At 38.5% G+C, this 17,344-nt stretch overlaps 2 protein-coding genes across 2 annotated transcripts in view; both read left to right on the top strand.

Annotated features, from left to right (window-relative positions):
- LOC123684318 (nucleic acid dioxygenase ALKBH1) lies at window positions 1-1,372 on the top strand. Its single transcript, XM_045623536.1, has 4 exons — window positions 1-253; window positions 313-406; window positions 462-652; window positions 708-1,372. Exons 1-4 carry the CDS (start codon window positions 149-151, stop codon window positions 1,230-1,232), a joined length of 915 nt encoding a protein of 304 aa, XP_045479492.1. The 5' UTR covers window positions 1-148; the 3' UTR covers window positions 1,233-1,372.
- Window positions 1,373-1,989: 617 nt separating this feature from the next.
- The window catches only part of LOC123684169 (cytoplasmic dynein 2 heavy chain 1), a 33,433-nt gene continuing 18,078 nt past the window's right edge, over window positions 1,990-17,344 (top strand). The window contains exons 1-35 of the mRNA XM_045623326.1: window positions 1,990-2,246; window positions 2,349-2,506; window positions 2,587-2,757; window positions 2,821-2,938; window positions 2,989-3,115; window positions 4,189-4,319; window positions 4,848-5,080; window positions 5,132-5,231; window positions 5,281-5,429; window positions 5,794-6,176; window positions 6,238-6,430; window positions 6,688-6,915; window positions 7,194-7,570; window positions 9,249-9,443; window positions 9,508-9,754; window positions 10,201-10,350; window positions 10,479-10,690; window positions 10,785-11,052; window positions 11,112-11,279; window positions 11,473-11,631; window positions 11,936-12,075; window positions 12,131-12,347; window positions 12,500-12,730; window positions 12,785-12,985; window positions 13,079-13,275; window positions 13,332-13,470; window positions 13,531-13,650; window positions 13,699-13,881; window positions 13,946-14,169; window positions 14,627-14,951; window positions 15,193-15,300; window positions 15,356-15,512; window positions 15,595-15,909; window positions 15,976-16,154; window positions 16,211-16,449. Coding sequence (XP_045479282.1) covers window positions 2,207-2,246; window positions 2,349-2,506; window positions 2,587-2,757; window positions 2,821-2,938; window positions 2,989-3,115; window positions 4,189-4,319; window positions 4,848-5,080; window positions 5,132-5,231; window positions 5,281-5,429; window positions 5,794-6,176; window positions 6,238-6,430; window positions 6,688-6,915; window positions 7,194-7,570; window positions 9,249-9,443; window positions 9,508-9,754; window positions 10,201-10,350; window positions 10,479-10,690; window positions 10,785-11,052; window positions 11,112-11,279; window positions 11,473-11,631; window positions 11,936-12,075; window positions 12,131-12,347; window positions 12,500-12,730; window positions 12,785-12,985; window positions 13,079-13,275; window positions 13,332-13,470; window positions 13,531-13,650; window positions 13,699-13,881; window positions 13,946-14,169; window positions 14,627-14,951; window positions 15,193-15,300; window positions 15,356-15,512; window positions 15,595-15,909; window positions 15,976-16,154; window positions 16,211-16,449 — 6,782 coding nt within the window. The 5' untranslated portion in view covers window positions 1,990-2,206. The remainder of the gene's footprint in view (window positions 2,247-2,348; window positions 2,507-2,586; window positions 2,758-2,820; window positions 2,939-2,988; window positions 3,116-4,188; window positions 4,320-4,847; window positions 5,081-5,131; window positions 5,232-5,280; window positions 5,430-5,793; window positions 6,177-6,237; window positions 6,431-6,687; window positions 6,916-7,193; window positions 7,571-9,248; window positions 9,444-9,507; window positions 9,755-10,200; window positions 10,351-10,478; window positions 10,691-10,784; window positions 11,053-11,111; window positions 11,280-11,472; window positions 11,632-11,935; window positions 12,076-12,130; window positions 12,348-12,499; window positions 12,731-12,784; window positions 12,986-13,078; window positions 13,276-13,331; window positions 13,471-13,530; window positions 13,651-13,698; window positions 13,882-13,945; window positions 14,170-14,626; window positions 14,952-15,192; window positions 15,301-15,355; window positions 15,513-15,594; window positions 15,910-15,975; window positions 16,155-16,210; window positions 16,450-17,344) is intronic.

Here is a 17,344-nt window from a genome sequence, read left to right on the forward strand (position 1 = left end):
GTCATAACCTCAATTTCGAAACTGAAAGTTTCAAAATTTCTTGATAAAAAATATGGAAATTATAAACTAAACTTGTGATATTTTTTGATGTGTATCATTACATATGAATAGTCAGAATAGCTATTATTTTTTCAACGGATAAACAAAAATGTTTAAAGAGTCCTTCAAGTATTATAAATCTAGAAAACCTCCTCCATCTCTGAAGGATGTTATAGATTTTGAAAATATTTCTAATTGGAATCTGAATGTGAAGGTATAGTATTCGCCTATGTTTAACATGCTGGAATTTGTTACTTTAAAATCTTTTTTAAGGAAATACGTTGTGCTTCCAGAGTAAGCACGTCAATTTTTTATGGACTGAAGGAACCTAGTACCTGGAAAATTTATGAATTAGTTGATAATCCTGGTAATACATGCTTTCTATTATGAAAATAAAATTTTAAAATTCATAATTGTTCTAGGCCTTATCTTCATTGAGAATCCATTTACTGCACTTGGACAAAGATATTGGACTGTACGATGCTTAAGAGACTTTCCTTTCGCCCCAAATAGAACTAATTTAAAGGAAAACTTTGACTTGAAACATTATCAGCAGATGGAGAATCAGCTGAGATGGACAACATTAGGATACCATCACAACTGGGATACTAAAGTATTGTATACCTCGTTCTATAGTTACACCAATATTAACTCATGATTTTTTCCAGAAATACTCTGAAGATGAAAAAAATGATTTCCCAAAAGATCTAGCAGAACTATCCAAACTGATATCTGAAATTCTAGGGTTCAACAATTTCAAAGCAGAAGCAGCAATTGTAAATTATTATTACTTCAATTCTACCTTATCTGGCCACACTGATCATTCAGAACAAAACTTAGAAGCACCGCTATTCTCATTCAGCTTGGGCCAGTCTGCTATATTTCTTATTGGAACCGATTCCCTAGAAGATAAGCCAACTCCAATCATGTTAAGAAGCGGGGACATAGTAGTTATGACTAAAAAGTCAAGGCTGTGTTACCATGGTGTACCAAAAATTTTAGAAGAAAATAGGACTCCAAAATGGAATGGTGCAGATACTTTGGAGGATTTTGATGATCGAAATAACATATTAGAAACTTGCTTGAACGAGAACTCATGGATTTTGTATGGAAACTTCTTGAAACGGTGTAGAATTAATATGAATGTGAGGCAGGTTTTGAAAGAATCACAACAATCTTTGAGTAACGGCTGAGAAATGCATCTGTAATCTTGGTCTTAGTTGAAGGAAAAGTGGAAGACTGCCTGAAAAGGTGTTATAGGTGGATCTGAGTTTTTTGGCCTAAATGCAATGATTGAACTAATAATGAAAAGTCAATAAAGAATATATGGATTAATTGAATTTTTTTTCTACCTCTACCTAAGACTAATAGAATCTTTTGAATACCAAATCAAGCTTTTTTGTATGATAATAAAACGTTTCATATTTGCTCCTTCTGTTAGAAATGCACCTAGGTAATCGCAATTAAGACTAATAGAATCTTTTGAATACCAAATTAAGCTTTTTTCGAATGATTTCAAAAAGATTAAAAACAGTTTTCAGGAAAAATGTCGTTTTTGTATACACTCTTCTTGCCATAGAAACGCATCAAAAAGTTACCAAACCAATTCCGATTTGAATTTTGTTTTTGTAATATGGTTCAAGAGTACCTCTATCTTCTCGGGAAAAATTCAGACAACTAAATACGCTAATTCACCATTTTTATCCGTCACTATGCAACTAATTTTCCGGCCTATGCCTTCAAAATTTATCCATACCTACTGGTTTTTTATATAGGTGCAGCTTGGAAATTCACGCTTTAAATTAAACTAAAAAGACAATAAATACATTTCGCAAATGTATTAATATAAAGTCAAGTTTTCCGTGAAATATGCACGATAAATTAAAACAAAATATGCGAAGGTACAGGTCGTTACCATGGAAACGCCACCATACAAATAATGGAGTAGAAGACAGTTGCCAATTTATTATTGTGATTGGAAATTTACTATATAAGAATAAGTTTTCCATGAACGTCTCGAATAAACTAAAATGCTACATAGATTTTCTCATTGCTTTTAAAGTTGAACGTACTGCAGCTGTAAAAGTTTACGATAGAAACTAAAATATTTACAAACCATGGAATAGAAGAAAGTACCTATTCAATTTTATTTTTTTTTTGGACTGCAATGAACGATTCAAGGATTGGTTTTTTCATAAATATCTCGGGTGAGTCACACAGCTACTTGATTTTTGTACCATTTTAGTTTTAGGCATTGAAAAAACTATAGAAATCCGAATTCGTGAAATATAGGAACTTGATTCTTTCAGGTTGTTATTTAGGTTCCAGTTTTCAGGAAGAAACCTGGGAAAAAGATGTCGTAGGTCAAACAGTATTGCTAGATTTTCTGGACAACATCAACATAAATATAATTTATTCTCTTATTGAAGAAAAAGATCTTTCCAAGAAGTTGAAGTTTTGTATAGAAGTAAGTAAATAGGTATTTTTCAATTTATTGGTGACATATCTATTTTTGTTGTGATCTGAATGCATATTTTATGATTGAAGATACCAAGAAAGGAAGTGAAAAAGTTCGTCACTTTTACAAAGTTGCTTCCTTCAACTATAACTGCTGAAAATGTGACAGATTTGGTGCAAGTAACTTCTGTAACAGGATCGCCAACTTTGGCATTGTATAACACCTTAAGTAATGTATTTTTTCCAATACTTGAAGAAGATGTGAGTGGATCAACTGTTATACCTAGTACGAAATTATTTTTAATTCCTGTTACTTATGTCTAGGACACTGGCCTTTTAAAGAAGCAAATTCTGACTTTGCAAGCAGATCTCCGTTCAGTATTATCATCGGAAGTAAACAGTTCGGACTTTTTGAATAAAACGGACGAAAATTCACTTCTAGGTAATTGTTAATTCGCGGTTTTTCGTTTTGTACAGTTGTTGGGTTTTCAGTTGTGCGTTCGTTGGATCATGAGGTGGAATTTTGGAATAACGCCCTCCGGTTTTCCAAAGGTGGAATCAACAAGAGCACCAGCGCTGCTTTCAAGGATATTTTAGAGCCTTTTTCGAAAGATTTCAGGTAAGTCTTCTCTCAATATTCTGAAAATTTTTTCTTAGTCTTATGAAGATTGAGCAGAAATAATTTTAACTTTGTCCAACTTGGAATGAACATAAACTATTTTTTCTTAAATATCAATTAATTATATCACAAAACAAATGTGCGCAACTAAGCTCCTGCTGTTTTGTTGATGAAAATGACATTTCATCATTTCATTACAATGTGATGCAGATATCCATTCCGTATTTGCCTTGAAAGCAGCTGTTCACAAGAAACAAACGCCGTTCAACATCTATGTGCTTCAACTCGTACGGCATCCAGTTTCTTTGTTTCTGAATCAGACTTTCAGACGTTTTGAAATGGCTTGTTGCATTCCTCCCAATGATCCTGCCAATTCTTGTTGCGTTTGACACCAGTCTTGATCAAGTAATGCCTCCAATTCTGTATCTTCGAAAACCTTCTCTCTTCCACCGCCATGTTGGGTAACTGCTAATGCTTTTCTTGTGTTTGGTACGTATACTCATCGAGCAATATCTCCAATACAGCGTCTTCGAAGGTTTTTGGTCTTCCTTCACACCAACGGTTGTTAACAATCAAAATATCGAAATCACCGTCTTCGAAGCGACCAACCAATCACGGCAAGTTGTTTCAATTTGAGCAGCAATAGCAGCATCCTTGGTGAACTTTTTGGAGCTCTCGTTTTCTTCGAATGAAAGAAGAAAATCAACACTACCCACAAAAGACAATTATTTGCCACAAAATCAGAGATCATATTCACACAACCAAAAGTATCTGTGCTATGTATGTGTTAAAACAGTTTGTTGTCTAAGCTTGGTTCCATGACGTTTCTATTAGCTGATTATACTGCTGAAGTCATATCTATTGACAAAAAACGGAAACTCAGTTTCCACCTAAAAGGAATTTCTATAAAGATATAAATATATTGTCCTCCTAAAATCAACTTGGAAAATTTTGGAAATAACAAGAAAAAATGTGACAGTTATAGAACCGTGCGATTCTCAAAAAAAAAATGATGTGCATCCTTTCTTCGTTTGAAAGATTTTTTTATGAATATCTCAAAATTTGTCCTACAGACTTATAGAAACTTTTGCACCCAAAGAAGTTGAAGACGTATTAGAATTAGGTCACAATGTTTTGGATGACCTTTGGCGTCATAAGCCTCCGTACCATAAGGACAGGATGAAGAACCTCATGGACATTGTAGGTGAGCCAAATGACCTACTTGATGTTGTTCTAGTCTAACCTAACCTCACGTTACCTTCATCAGATCCAAAAACAAATTGATTTTGAACAAGAGGAATTCCACTTTTTCTTGTTACATTTTCAGTTTATTTTGACAATTTTCCAATTTCAATTTATTTTTATTCATGTGGTTATATTTTTGCGAGGATTGTTTTTCTTAGCTGTTCATCAAATATTCGAAATAATAATATTTTTACCGAAGATTTATTTTCATGAGTCGAAAACTTAAAATAAAATTTCAATTCAATATTAAATTATTATATAATTTATTCTACCAAGTTCAAATGATGACAGAAATAAGTATCAATAAGATTTACCTTGAAAATTTGAGGTTCACTTGTTCCTTCAGAAAAAGTTAATCCAGCGGTCACCCATCCAGATGGAGGCCCAGTCTCACGTTGCTTAACATTTAAATGAGAAAAATTCATCTCTTTTCAAAACAACCCAAATTTCAGAGATTAATTGTCGTTTCTTTCTATCAATTCTCCAGGTAACGGCATTTACGCATATTCCGTGAAGAAGCTGAAAACCACAGACGTACTAACTGAAGAATACGCCACCGTATCTGATCTCTTGTCTCAGCATATCTCCCTTGGAGACAAATGGCTCTCATCTTGTTCCCATCTCACTCGTATCTTCTGGTCTAACTATGCCGATCATCTTTGGGAGGAACCGCCTTACGAAGTTGTAGATCTCAAAAACTTCGTGCAGAGGCTAAAAGAGGTATTGGGTCTGACAGATCGACTTGGCGAAGATAAAAGCATGATTTTTCAGATACTGAGCATACGGACCATTCACAAGCAGCTGTTCAGGCTGTTGACGACACAGGAGCAACAGAATATAGACGCCGAAACTATTTTTTCTCCGTTTAAAGGTATGAATGAGGCTGTTTAGGTTTTCGTTTTACAATTGAGAATTTCCAGATTTGAATCTTTATTCTTGTGGGCCCCAAACTGAGCTGGAATGGATTAAATCTAAGAAGGAGTTCGAGCAGTTGCTGCAGCCGGCTGAAGAACGAGTTGGTTATAAATTGAAGAAGCAGTTGTCCAGCATTGATGCCAACACCAGACAGGTATTTAATCATTAACAACTTCAGGGGGTATGATAGAAGTTGAATTCCCCGAAACTCAGATTAAGTTGACTTTCGATGCGTTCAATACATAAATATTTAAGAAAAAACCCTGACTATAGTTGTGGTACCATGCTTCCTCGTCTTTTACTTCTGAATACACAGCTATTAGAACGCGAAATATTCAAGTCCCGGGAATTTCATATTTGTGAAATCAGCCAAAGAGCTGAAAATCCTATGAAGTCACCAACCACTACCCAATACGAATAACCAAACCAAATTTAATCCTAATCGGGCAAATAGAACATGAATTAGGTATGGAGTCCCCCGGATTTCCACGTAGACAGATTAAAATCCTGTTTTTCAGCTTCTGTACGAGTTCAGCAGATACTCCGAGCTCATAAGCAGACCTCTCCTGAAGCAGACCCTCCTAGCAGAACGTCAGTACCTTCTAACGGCCTTGCAAGACTACGTGAGGCAGCTCCAGACCCAAACTTCGGCAGATCTCAACTACCTGAGTCACTTGGAGACTCCGATGATCGTCAAAGAGCTCATGATGACCAGGCAGCTGGAATCTAGAGCCAAGGAGGTGCAAACCACCTCGGCTCTCCTCTTAGACGACCTGCAGGACTACGAGAACCTCAACCTGACGGTGGTGGAGCTGCTGAAGGAACTGAAGAAGCAGCACTCGGAACTTTTCGATTCCTGGACCAGCGAGATCACCAGGAGGATAAACGACAACACGTTGAGGTAGGAGAGAGAGCATCCTGGTTTTGTCTGTCGATGGAGAAAAACAAGTTTTTGGTTTCAGTTTGAGGGAGTCTGATCCGGTCATCCAGTTCTCGAAGGATAAGTTGATGAAGGTGAATTACTCGCCTAGGTTGGTACTTCTGATCAACGAGGTCAGGCAGCTGAAGGCTCTGGGCTACAACGTACCAGGTAACATCTGCGATACTGCGGACCACGCTAAGAAGTTTATGCATTTTGCAAAAGTGCTAGAACAGGCAAGTACTACTCAATAAGTTTCATCTTGCTATCTTTTGCGAAAAGAGATTTTTATAATTTCAATCTGGTTCTTCGTTATTTTGTTATTCCCTCACATTTTCGTACTCGCATTATGTTGTTTCGGTATTCTGTGTTATTCTTTTCTCCTGGTAGATAATGCGTGATCCTCTTATTTTGTTGTGAACTTATTGGCACTCGATGGTATGTTTTACTGCCGAATCCAATTCTTAGTTTGAAAGTTGGCTACAATTTGCAGATAGCAACATTCCACAACACGATAGGAGATAGGATGATAGCTTCTCAGAGGCCGATGATGCTGAAAGGAGCCATGGATCTTTGGAAATTGGTCGAAGAACAAGAGGTGGTATCTTGGGGCGAAACCAGGTCTATAGAGAACTACGTGGAAACGCTGAAGAAAGTTGTCGAGGATTTGTCCTTGCAAAATAACCTACTCACTTCCTATCACTACCAGATTATGGAAAAGGTATTTCAATTATATTTGGCTTGATTTCAGCAAAATTTTTCTTGAATTTAAAATACCTCATGGAGTTATGCCAAAACGTCTTTGAATTAAAGATACAAACAAAAGGGGTGAAGCTTTGAAGACAGGTACACCCTTTACCTCGAAAATGAAGCGTTCAAGAAGACTAATGATGAAAGATTTTGGTTTTCAAAATTATTGAAGCAGTCATTCTTTTTTGTTTGTATCAGTGATTCGAGACAATCATGAAATCGTGAAGATATCCAAAAAATTCTCTACAGATTAACCAGCTGATCGAGGTAGATCTGATCACGAAATACAGCAAGTGGAAGGACACAGTGAAAGAGGTGAAAAAGATCATCCTACAAGTGGAGGAAAAGGGTTTCCAAAACATGCACACCTGGATCGACGACATTTCCAAACAACTGGCCAAGATCCTGGAGAAGCAGTACATCCTCAGTCTGGACAAACTGCATCTCTACCTCCCTGAAATCCATGCCGATTTGGTATATAGGAACTCCAAGCTGCAGTTCTCGCCAGAAGAAGACGAGCTGAAGAACAAGTACCAACAGCAGATGCAGAGGTTTCTGGACATACCTAAAGGGTTCTACGCCATCTTCGAGTTCGGGACGAACGTATTTCACGAGATTGTGGAAAAGTAAGGCTCGATTTGATTAAGTCTGTAATTTAATTTCTCTAATTCTGTGGTTATTCCGTTCATTCTTCCACATCTTGTAGAACAAAATCGTGCGAGAATATATCAGAAACGCACAGTTTTCATGGTTATATTTTATTATTCTATGTTGGCACTCCGAACTTTCCGCTACGGCTTTATCTGTCAATTCATCAATTTGCCTTAAAGAAATCAGTTCTGCCAACCAACATTTTTCAATGCAAAAATCACTAAATTATATTTATGGAAATATTTCATTAATTTCAATGAAAATGCAATGAATTAGAGAAAATAATGTATAATACTCGTACAGAAGGCTCATTCTACCACTCGTTCATTCCAAAACTCGCCACTTCGTGGCTCGTTTTTGAATTTTGAACTCGTGGAAGAATATCAATGCCTTCTGCACTTGTATTATAAATAACTATTCTTCTCGAATTAGATTCTGGTCATCCGATAACTACCGAATGGCAGGATCTACACCCTTTCTGATAAACAGTTCTTTGAATGATGAGCGCTCAAATGCTCCTGACTTCATGTCAGTGCTATTTTTTTAATTTTGAAAAAAATAAGATGTTTTGAAATGATCTGAGCACACACGGTCTTCTTGAGAAAATGTCACAATCCAAGGCAAGGTCGACGGTTGCCCTCTTTTTAATAAGATCCCAATAACATGGTGATAATACAGGGTTTTTCAATAACATGTTTCATTTGGAAGAGCCCATTATCTGTTGCGGCTGTAACTTTTGAAGCTGTCATCTTTTGACGAGTAAAAACTACGCAATTACTGAAAATGGAACGATATAGGCTTCAACAACGCAATGAAATTATTAAAATCAACTTCGAAAATGGTGAAAATTTTGCAGTCACAACTCACAGTTCGCAGAAGTAATGAATTTCTTGGGTTCAATAGTGAAAATGGTGAAAAAAAAAATTGAGCTTTTGAGGTAAGCTATTTATACGAAGAACCGAAACCGTGTGCGTCACTCAAGAAGTTCCAATTTTGTCGATTCCTCATCGATTTTGGTAATTTGGCTAGGATTAATGACTTTTTATAGGCGGAATTTGAAGATTTTGTGTTATTATCACAATTAACCACCGATATCTCATGATGCTTTGGTTGGGTTGCCATGTGCTATTTATTGAACTACGGCCTAGTAAAGACGGTTTGGAGATTTTTATTGCAGGGAATGTTGATAAACACGGCAAAGCGAACTAACCTCATGTTGTTTTCAAGAATCAAGACTATATTCTTTCAGAAATATGAAAGGGCGGCCGCAAACTGGGCTAAATTGCCACCCATCGAGAAGAGGCGCCTGAAACAGTCGCTTCACTGTTTCACCCCTAACGCCGGCCCTGGCCTTGGCTATCACTTCGTGGTTATTTGGTTAGCCTAGAAGTTTGGTTCTTAAGTTGGCCAGTTCTGGACATTCGCAGCTTTCCAACTGTTTATATGTCCCATTTGCAGAGTCTGAAAATTTCATTTTTCCGATTCCCATGCGGTGTAGGATATATTTTTACCAACAGTGTCCCATCAGCAGTCCTACAATAACTAGCAGTTTAGCTCGTGGTAGCTAAATGAGCTTCTTTGTGTGGGACTACTGAAATACTGAATAACTGAACAAAAAAGTGTCAGTCTTGAACAATTAACCACCAATTTCAGAAATAAGAATCACCTGGATAAAACCACCTACCACACGGCAGAACTCTTCAACCAGCTCCAAGAGGTCATCAAGTACTGGCAGAGCTGGCTCCAAATCGGAGACTTGGACGTGTCCAAGCTGACCATGTGGCAACACTGGGACCTCCACTTCAAGCTGTCAAAAACCTTTGGGCAGGAGATCGCCAAGTTACCCAGGTAATCCAATTTAGGGAAGGTCCTTTCCAAAAACTGACCTTATTATTATCTTTTTAACGTACAGTACTGAAGAGAAGGTGGGATGTTTCGTCATAGGCCTATCAAGGTTGCGTTCCGACCTGGAATCTCACAATAGGAGCTACTGGGATCAGCTAGCCTCATCCCTGAAGAATTCGGTAGCTCAGGACGTGGTGGTGCTGCAGAATTTCATCGATCCAGCTACCGCGACCTTGACAAAGCAGTCGGTGACCTTGGAGGAGATTGCGGAGTCTGGGGCCATGCATTTGCAAGTTTTGAAGCAAGTGCCTGAGGTAAGTTGGATGAAGAAATAGACTATCTTGTTTAAGGAGCCAAAATTTAGCTAGAAAAATATAAAAAAATCAATTTAAATGTAAGAAATTGAAGGTGAGAATGAAGTCTGTCCATTCGGAAACACGATTAATTTAGAGGCAAAAAGACCTAGACACGTGAAATATTTAGAGTATATATGAGGTTATGGTCCGCCTTAATGTGCCAAATGGTGGTCAAAAATAACGATGCTAGTAGAAACAAGCTTTGTATCCCAGATTATGTCCTCCTCTCATAAAAAATTGACCTGTCTTAGTGTTTTCACAAATTCTGATTCGTTCTTGAGTTATTGAGGTTGGACACTTTCAAAATATAGAAACTGAAGTTTTTCAATTCACAATGGCTATTCCTGAACCCTATATATTACATGATTGTATATCTTTGTCAATGCGTGGGAAACTATTCACAGATGGACAAGACGTATACAGAGATGATCATGAAATCTCAAGTTTTGTCTAGCTGGACCAGAGAGCAGGTGGATTCTGTGAACAGACTGAAAGGAGCATGGGAACGTCTTCAGAGCTTACTGGAGAATCATCAGCATATAGTAGCCAAACAAGTAAGAAGCATACCTACACCGATCTATTGGGAAAAGTAGTTTTTTAAGATTTGACGTATTACTTCAGATTCTCAACTCACTTTTCCATGCTAGGCGTTTTTCGTGCAGTTTTCTATCTCAATTTTCAGATGGAAACCATAAAGACAACACTCCATATAGAAAGCGAAAACATGGATAAAGAGATGGAACGTTTTGCTGCAAAATGGGAGCAGTCTAAACCCAAAGTACTAAGTGGCGAGATAGCAGAAAAAGGAACCGAAGATTTGTACAAGCAACTCCAGAACATGAAAGAGAAAAAAACCCAATGGGAAGACATCGTCCAGTCGAAAAATAAACTGATGTGAGTGGATTTATTTTTCTCATTTCCACTGTATCCCACGAATTTCGACAAAATAGTCAAAATTTTCCCTGAATTTTCTTAAAATTCATTTCAGCACCGAATACGAAAAATATAGCCTAACACCCAAAGAATTCCCAATGGCAAACGAGATTGAAGAGGACATAAAAAAAGTTTTCGAGACCTGGAAGCTCTTCGAAGAGTTTTACCAAGGTCTCTCAAGTTTCTACCAAGAAGAATGGATAGTCTTCCGCAGGAAGATGTACAGGTTCGAGGAATTCCTGCAGGAATGGCAGAGTAGATTGTCCGGTTCTGAGCAGGACGACATTGTGGTGAAGATCATAAGGGAATGCGTGAAATTTGGGGTAAGTGAAAAGTTTTAGTGGTTAGGTTTTTTATTTAGACTGAATCGGAATTTTGTTAGGAGACCTACCCTGTCTTGAAATACGTTAGGGGTGATGATTTTACCGAGAAACATTGGATGGACGTGTTCAATATTTTGGGGATGACACCGAAATCTGTTGAGGAGTTGACACTCAAAGATTTCTTGGATGTTTCTGATGGTATAAGGGAAAAAAGTACAGAACTGCAGGTGAGATTATAAGAAAATTGGCCAATGAAACACAAAATATAAATGTTTTATATGAATTTATTGTTTTACCAAAACTTTTTCGAACGCATGTTCTGGTATGGACTTGAGTAATCACCGCAATTTTTTTTTTAATCTTCCATCAACTTAAAAGGATTGTCTCAAGATTCTTGAATCTTCGATATTTTTTTCTTAGGTTGTCTCAAAGAAGGCTGCCAGCGAAATAGTTGTTAGACAAGCCCTAGCAGAGTTGGATTCTTGGGAAGTTCAAGCCAAATTTGTTTTGGTTCAACAACAGGATTCCCTTGGCAAGAGTATAACCGTAATAAAAGACTTCAAAGATTTATTGAACAAGGTAATTTTGTCTGACATCATTGACTACATTTGCAGACAAATTTTATATAAACTTGCTAAATGATATCTACAGCTCAAAAAAACATCTCTAAGAAGGCGGAATTGCCTTATTTGGCACGAGTTGAGGGGTGATCTATATCAATTGCTCTAATTGACCTTCAAGTTCAAGGACAAAACAGAGGGTAAACGCTGATAAAATTCAACAGCTGAAGATCTGCGATGATTTTATACTGATTTTTACTAATAATCCATCATTGAATATTCAAAAAACGACTGCTAGATACAATTCAGCAACCTGTTTTCAGATTGGCGATCATCAGAGTCTACTGCAATCTGTCAAAAATTCTGCAGATTATGACAGTTTTTCAGAAAGAGCGGCCATATGGGAAACAAAATTGGTCGATTTGGACTTTTATCTTACTTCTCTTGTGCATATTCAAAGAAAGTGAGTGAACAATCGGTTCATAATCATCAATTTTCGAAAATGAAATTCCTTTCAGGTGGTTATATTTGGAGCCAATATTCGGTAGCGGCACATTAGATTCGGAAAAATCTAGGTTCGAGAAGGCAAACAAAGACATCCGGTATCTATACAGCTACATCGGGAAAGATCCAAGAGTTTCTTCGCTGTTCAGATTCCCAAATCTGCGATCTCTCTTGGAAAACTTAAGAGATCAATTCTCGAGATGTCAGCAGAGTCTGGATCAATTTTTGGCGGTAAGAAAGAGAATCTACTCTTTACAAATATTTCAAGTTCCATTTTGAACTAACGACTGCAGCTTTAGCTTTTTGTATTCGAGTTACAGCAAATATTTTTATAATAAATTCAAAACCTCTATAGTATCAATCCCAACCGCGCAATCTTTCAGGAAAAAAGGAACAAGTTCTCCAGGTTTTACTTCCTTGGAGACGACGATCTCTTGGAAGTAGTGGGACAATCCTCCAAGGAGCAGATCATACAGACCCATCTCAAGAAAATTTTCTCCGGGATCAACAGCATCAGATTGAACGAAAACGGCGACGCTATAGTCGCCATGTGTTCTTTGGAGGGGGAGGTGGTGAACCTAACCAACAGCGTTAACGTCACCAAACCGGTGGAGGTAACCTTGATTGAATCAGACGATGAAACATCGTTAATTTTTTCTTGTGTTTAGGAGTGGCTGAACGAGCTGGTGCGAGAGATGAATGTCACCATCAAAAATCTGCTGGTGCAGTGTCTGGAAGACGGGCAGGCTTTGGATCCCTCCAAGTACCCTTCACAAGTGTTGTGTCTGGCCAATAGTATCAATTTCTCGCTGCAGTGCGAACAGGCCATAGCTAGTATGACACTGCCCCCTCTTCTGGCCAAATATAAGGTGAGATTAGGGATTTTGTGAGGCTAGAAAGCACTGACCAATTTTTTTGGAATACCTTCAAAATAAAGTTCTGCTTTCATCTTCTCTTCTCAGACAAAACTGAACCAATACAACTCAATGGCTCTAGACTTCGATAAAGATGGTGAAAAGGCTGACAAAGAATCTCACGTGCTAGAGCTCAAACTTAAGGCTCTAATCCTGGACACCATTCACCAAATCTCTATCTTAGAAGAGCTCTTGGATGCTAACTTAACAAGAGTCACCGAATGGTCTTGGCAGAAACAGCTGAGGTAGAGCCGTTGGACATCAATTGAAGTTCATTCTCATAAAACTAGATTTTTTTCAGATTTTACTCCAATTCTCTTGGAGAGGTTACAGTTAAAATGGCAAACGCGAGGATGGAGTACGCCTATGAATATTTGGGCAACGCTGCTCAACTTGTCAGAACACCTTTGACGGAACAATGTTTCATTACCTTAACCCAAGTAAGTTGACTAAGTTGAACATGAGGTAACGCGACTTTTCATTCTTCTGTTTTTTTGTAGGGTATGCATCTGGGCATGGGTGGAAACCCTTACGGACCTGCCGGTACGGGAAAAACTGAGTCTGTGAAAGCCTTAGGAGCGCTCTTGGGCAGACAAGTGCTGGTGTTCAACTGTGACGAGGTGAGATTGAACTGTGCTTCATTTTCTTGCTTAAACTTATGATTGCAGGGTATCGATGCCACCTCCATGGCTAGGATCCTTTCGGGCTTGGTGAGGTGCGGTGCTTGGGGTTGTTTCGACGAATTCAACAGACTGGACGAAGCCACCCTCTCTGCCATATCCACCTACATCCAATCCATCCAGATCGCTCTCAAGGGAAGCAGCTCCACCTTCAAACTGCTAGACCAAGAGGTGAGTGTTCTTCTGCTTTTTTCCAAGCTGAATCTTAGGTGTGGTTGGTATTATCTATTTACAGGTCAAACTGAACAGGCACTGCGGTATATTCGTGACTTTGAATCCTGCTGGAGGCGGTTACGGTGGTAGGAATAAGCTTCCGGACAATTTGAAGCAGTTATTCAGGCCTGTGGTGATGACCCATCCTAACCATGAGTTGATTGCGAGGTCTCTTTTGTTTTGCGAGGGCTACCAATCGGCCAATGTCCTAGGGAAGAAGTTGATTGAGGTGTTCTCCCTAGCCAGGTTGGTGCAGACGCTGATTATATTTCTAGTCGATTTCATCTCATGTTATTCTTTGGTGGAACACTTTATTTAATATTTCTTATTCGATCTTTCGGTTTTAAACTGGAGGCTATTTTGTTTCTTGTTTGTGTTGATTCTTCATAAATCCAAATGCTCAAATCAAGCAGCTTCATCCAGAATAAAAAGCTCAGAAGTATTATTGCAGATTGCCTGATTGACCGAACCACCGAAAAACCCTTTTGGATGCAAAACACCTAGTGAAAAACAGACTAGACTAGAGTTCAAAAGCTCAAAATTTTTCATTTATATTAAGGATTCGGACTTAAGCATGATAATTTCTTCTGATTTGAAAACTATAAAATATATAAAAACCACCAATTAGAGTGTTCAGCACATACTCAACAGCTATATCGCACCTACATTGCAAATAAATGTATGATTTCAATCGACCTTCTAGCAAACTTCTGAGCAAACAACAACACTATGACTGGGGCCTTAGGGCTATAAAAACCATCTTGACAGGTTGCGGCAGGACCAGAAGAACTTTTCTCAAGAACTCGAAACACGCGACTATTGACACCACTATCGAAATAAGCCTAGTAGTCAGCGTCCTGAGAGCAGACACCCTTTCCAAACTAACCTTTGGCGACAGTAAAAAGTTCGAGAACATCATCCAGCAAGTCTTCAGGGAGGTAGAGATCCAGGATATCGTCGACGAGAAGCTGGTGAAGGCTCTGGAAGAGAGTTTCGTCGAACTGGGTCTGGTGGTCAATAAAAGACAGGTGAGTGAGATTCCGTTTTTTATTACACTGGACAAAGTTGAACTTAACTGATAACTGTTCATCATTTAAATCGTTTTATTCCTTACAATAAAACGATTAAAATGATATCAGTGCAACAAGGTTTGAATATGAACTAAATTTTGTCAGTGCTCCCTTGGACTTTTGTGTATTCTAGTTAGTCAGGCTCATTACTTATTATCCAGAGAAGTATAAGCATCAATATCAAACTCGATTCTTCCAGCTAAACAAATGTTTGGAGTTGTACGGCCAACTGAGCCAGAGGATGGGAGTGGCCATAGTCGGACCTCCTAGTTCTGGAAAGTCCACCATAAGAAACCTGCTCAGAAAGGTTGCCTCCACTACTTTTGGTACCTCTTTTATCTTGCTAATTCTCCAATTTCCAGGCACTTTTGAAAATGGGTAAAAATATCAGTCAGAACGTCTTCAATCCGAAAAGTGTGACTAAAAATCAGTTGCTAGGTCAGATCGATGTCAACACGAGACAATGGAACGATGGTATCCTAACCAAGTACAGTTTGCAGGTGGTTTCAGAGTCACAAGGTGAGGAAAAGAAAAAATCAAGATGGGATAGCTGATCACAATATCTAAACTTTTGCTGAGTGACAAGACGCCTTGTTTCCAGATATCTGGTCCTGGATAGTATGCGATGGAGATGTTGATCCAGAATGGGTAGAATCACTTAATTCAGTCCTGGATGACAACAGGCTGCTAACGTTACCGTCAGGCTGGAGGATCCAGTTTGGTCCAAACGTGAATTTTTTCTTCGAAACCCACAATTTAGATCAAGCCTCGCCTGCTACCATCTCGAGGATTGGCATCGTTCTTCTAAGCGGAGAAGATCTGAATGCAGAGGAGTACGTCAGGAATTTCTTGGAGTCCCAACCTGAAGGTTTCAGGAGGGAGATAGGACCTCTAGTTGATGAACACTTTATGAGATGTAAGTTGGTTCAGTTGATTCTTCAAAAATTTGTCCAATGAATCCTTATATGATATTTTGAAATAGGTGTTAATTGGCTGGAGAAAAAAGGTGAAATTACTGTTCCTTGTTCCAAACTTGCCATATTAAAGGTTGGTCTATCTCAACTGCAATACGTCAAGGTTAAGCAAGAATTCATTGTGGCTTTGGTGAATGGTTTAGGCCAGTTGCTCCAGAACGATTTCAGAGAACTGTTCGCACAACAGGTAGGTAGGACTGCATATCTTTTATAGAACAACGGAATTTTTGAATTATTTCGTAGGTGTTCGACTGGTTTAAGGAAACACCCCCTCCCTTCATCTTGAGATGCAGATACAACCAAGAAAGAGACATGATCGACGCTTACGTTACGAATTCATCTATTATCATTGAGGACAACTCTCCCGTCTTACCTTTGGTAGAGACTGGACAAATCTGTCAGTCTTTGGATGTGCTAAGGATATGGATGGAGCAAGAGGACAATCATGTGATTTTGATGGGTCCTCATGGCTCTGCAAAATCGTAAGTGAACCTAACGATTGATTTGTCTAGCTTGCTCTTGGCCTCGTAGATCTACCTATGGAGGTAGATCTACCTATTAGATTGATCCAAGGTGCTTTCTGAAGGGTGTTTTTTTTTAGAGCTATAGAACTTTAAATTGCAATAAAACAACGATGGATTATTCGATTGACATGAATTTTATTTATCCGCAAGATCATCTTGTGGTATTACATTTTAAATATATTTAAATATCTGGACGTCCAATTTTCGATGACTTTTTCCAACATTTGTGGCCGTATATCGGCAATATCACGGCGAATGTTGTCTTCCAAATGGTCAAGGGTTTGTAGCTTATCCGCATAGACCAATGACTTTACATAGCCCCACAGAAAGTAGTCAAGCGGTGTTAAATCACAAGATCTTGGAGGCCAATTCACAGGTCCAAAACGTGAAATTAGGCGGTCACCAAACGTGTCTTTCAATAAATCGATTGTGGCATAGCTGTGTGACATGTTGCGCTGTCTTGTTGGAACCACAGCTCCTGGACATCATGGTTGTTCAATTCAGGAATGAATAAGTTAGTAATCATGGCTCTTTACCGATCACCATTGACTGTAACGTTCTGGCCATCATCGTTTTTGAAGAAGTACGGACCAATGATTCCACCAGCCCATAAAGCGCACCAGTCAGTTTTTCTGGATGTAACGGTGTTTCGACATACACTTGAGGATTAGCTTCACTCCAAATGCGGCAGTTTTGTTTTGTTGACGTAGCCATTCAACCAGAAGTGCGCTTCATCGCTAAACAAGACAAAATGGACGTAGTGCGCGATACGTATTCCGCACAGAATCATTATTTTCGAAATAAAATTGCACTATTTGCAAGCGTTCTTCAGGCGTGAGTCTATTTATGATAA

This window comes from Harmonia axyridis, chromosome 7 (genome assembly GCF_914767665.1).
Source record: "Harmonia axyridis chromosome 7, icHarAxyr1.1, whole genome shotgun sequence".
Taxonomy (NCBI): domain Eukaryota; kingdom Metazoa; phylum Arthropoda; class Insecta; order Coleoptera; family Coccinellidae; genus Harmonia; species Harmonia axyridis.

Bases quoted from the DNA above. Each gene is read 5' to 3' on its own strand.
- LOC123684318 (XM_045623536.1), top strand. From the start codon at position 149: ATGTTTAAAGAGTCCTTCAAGTATTATAAATCTAGAAAACCTCCTCCA. The intron at 407-461 runs GTAATACATGCT...TAATTGTTCTAG, and splicing joins TGAATTAGTTGATAATCCTG to GCCTTATCTTCATTGAGAAT. The intron at 653-707 runs GTATTGTATACC...GATTTTTTCCAG, and splicing joins ATCACAACTGGGATACTAAA to AAATACTCTGAAGATGAAAA.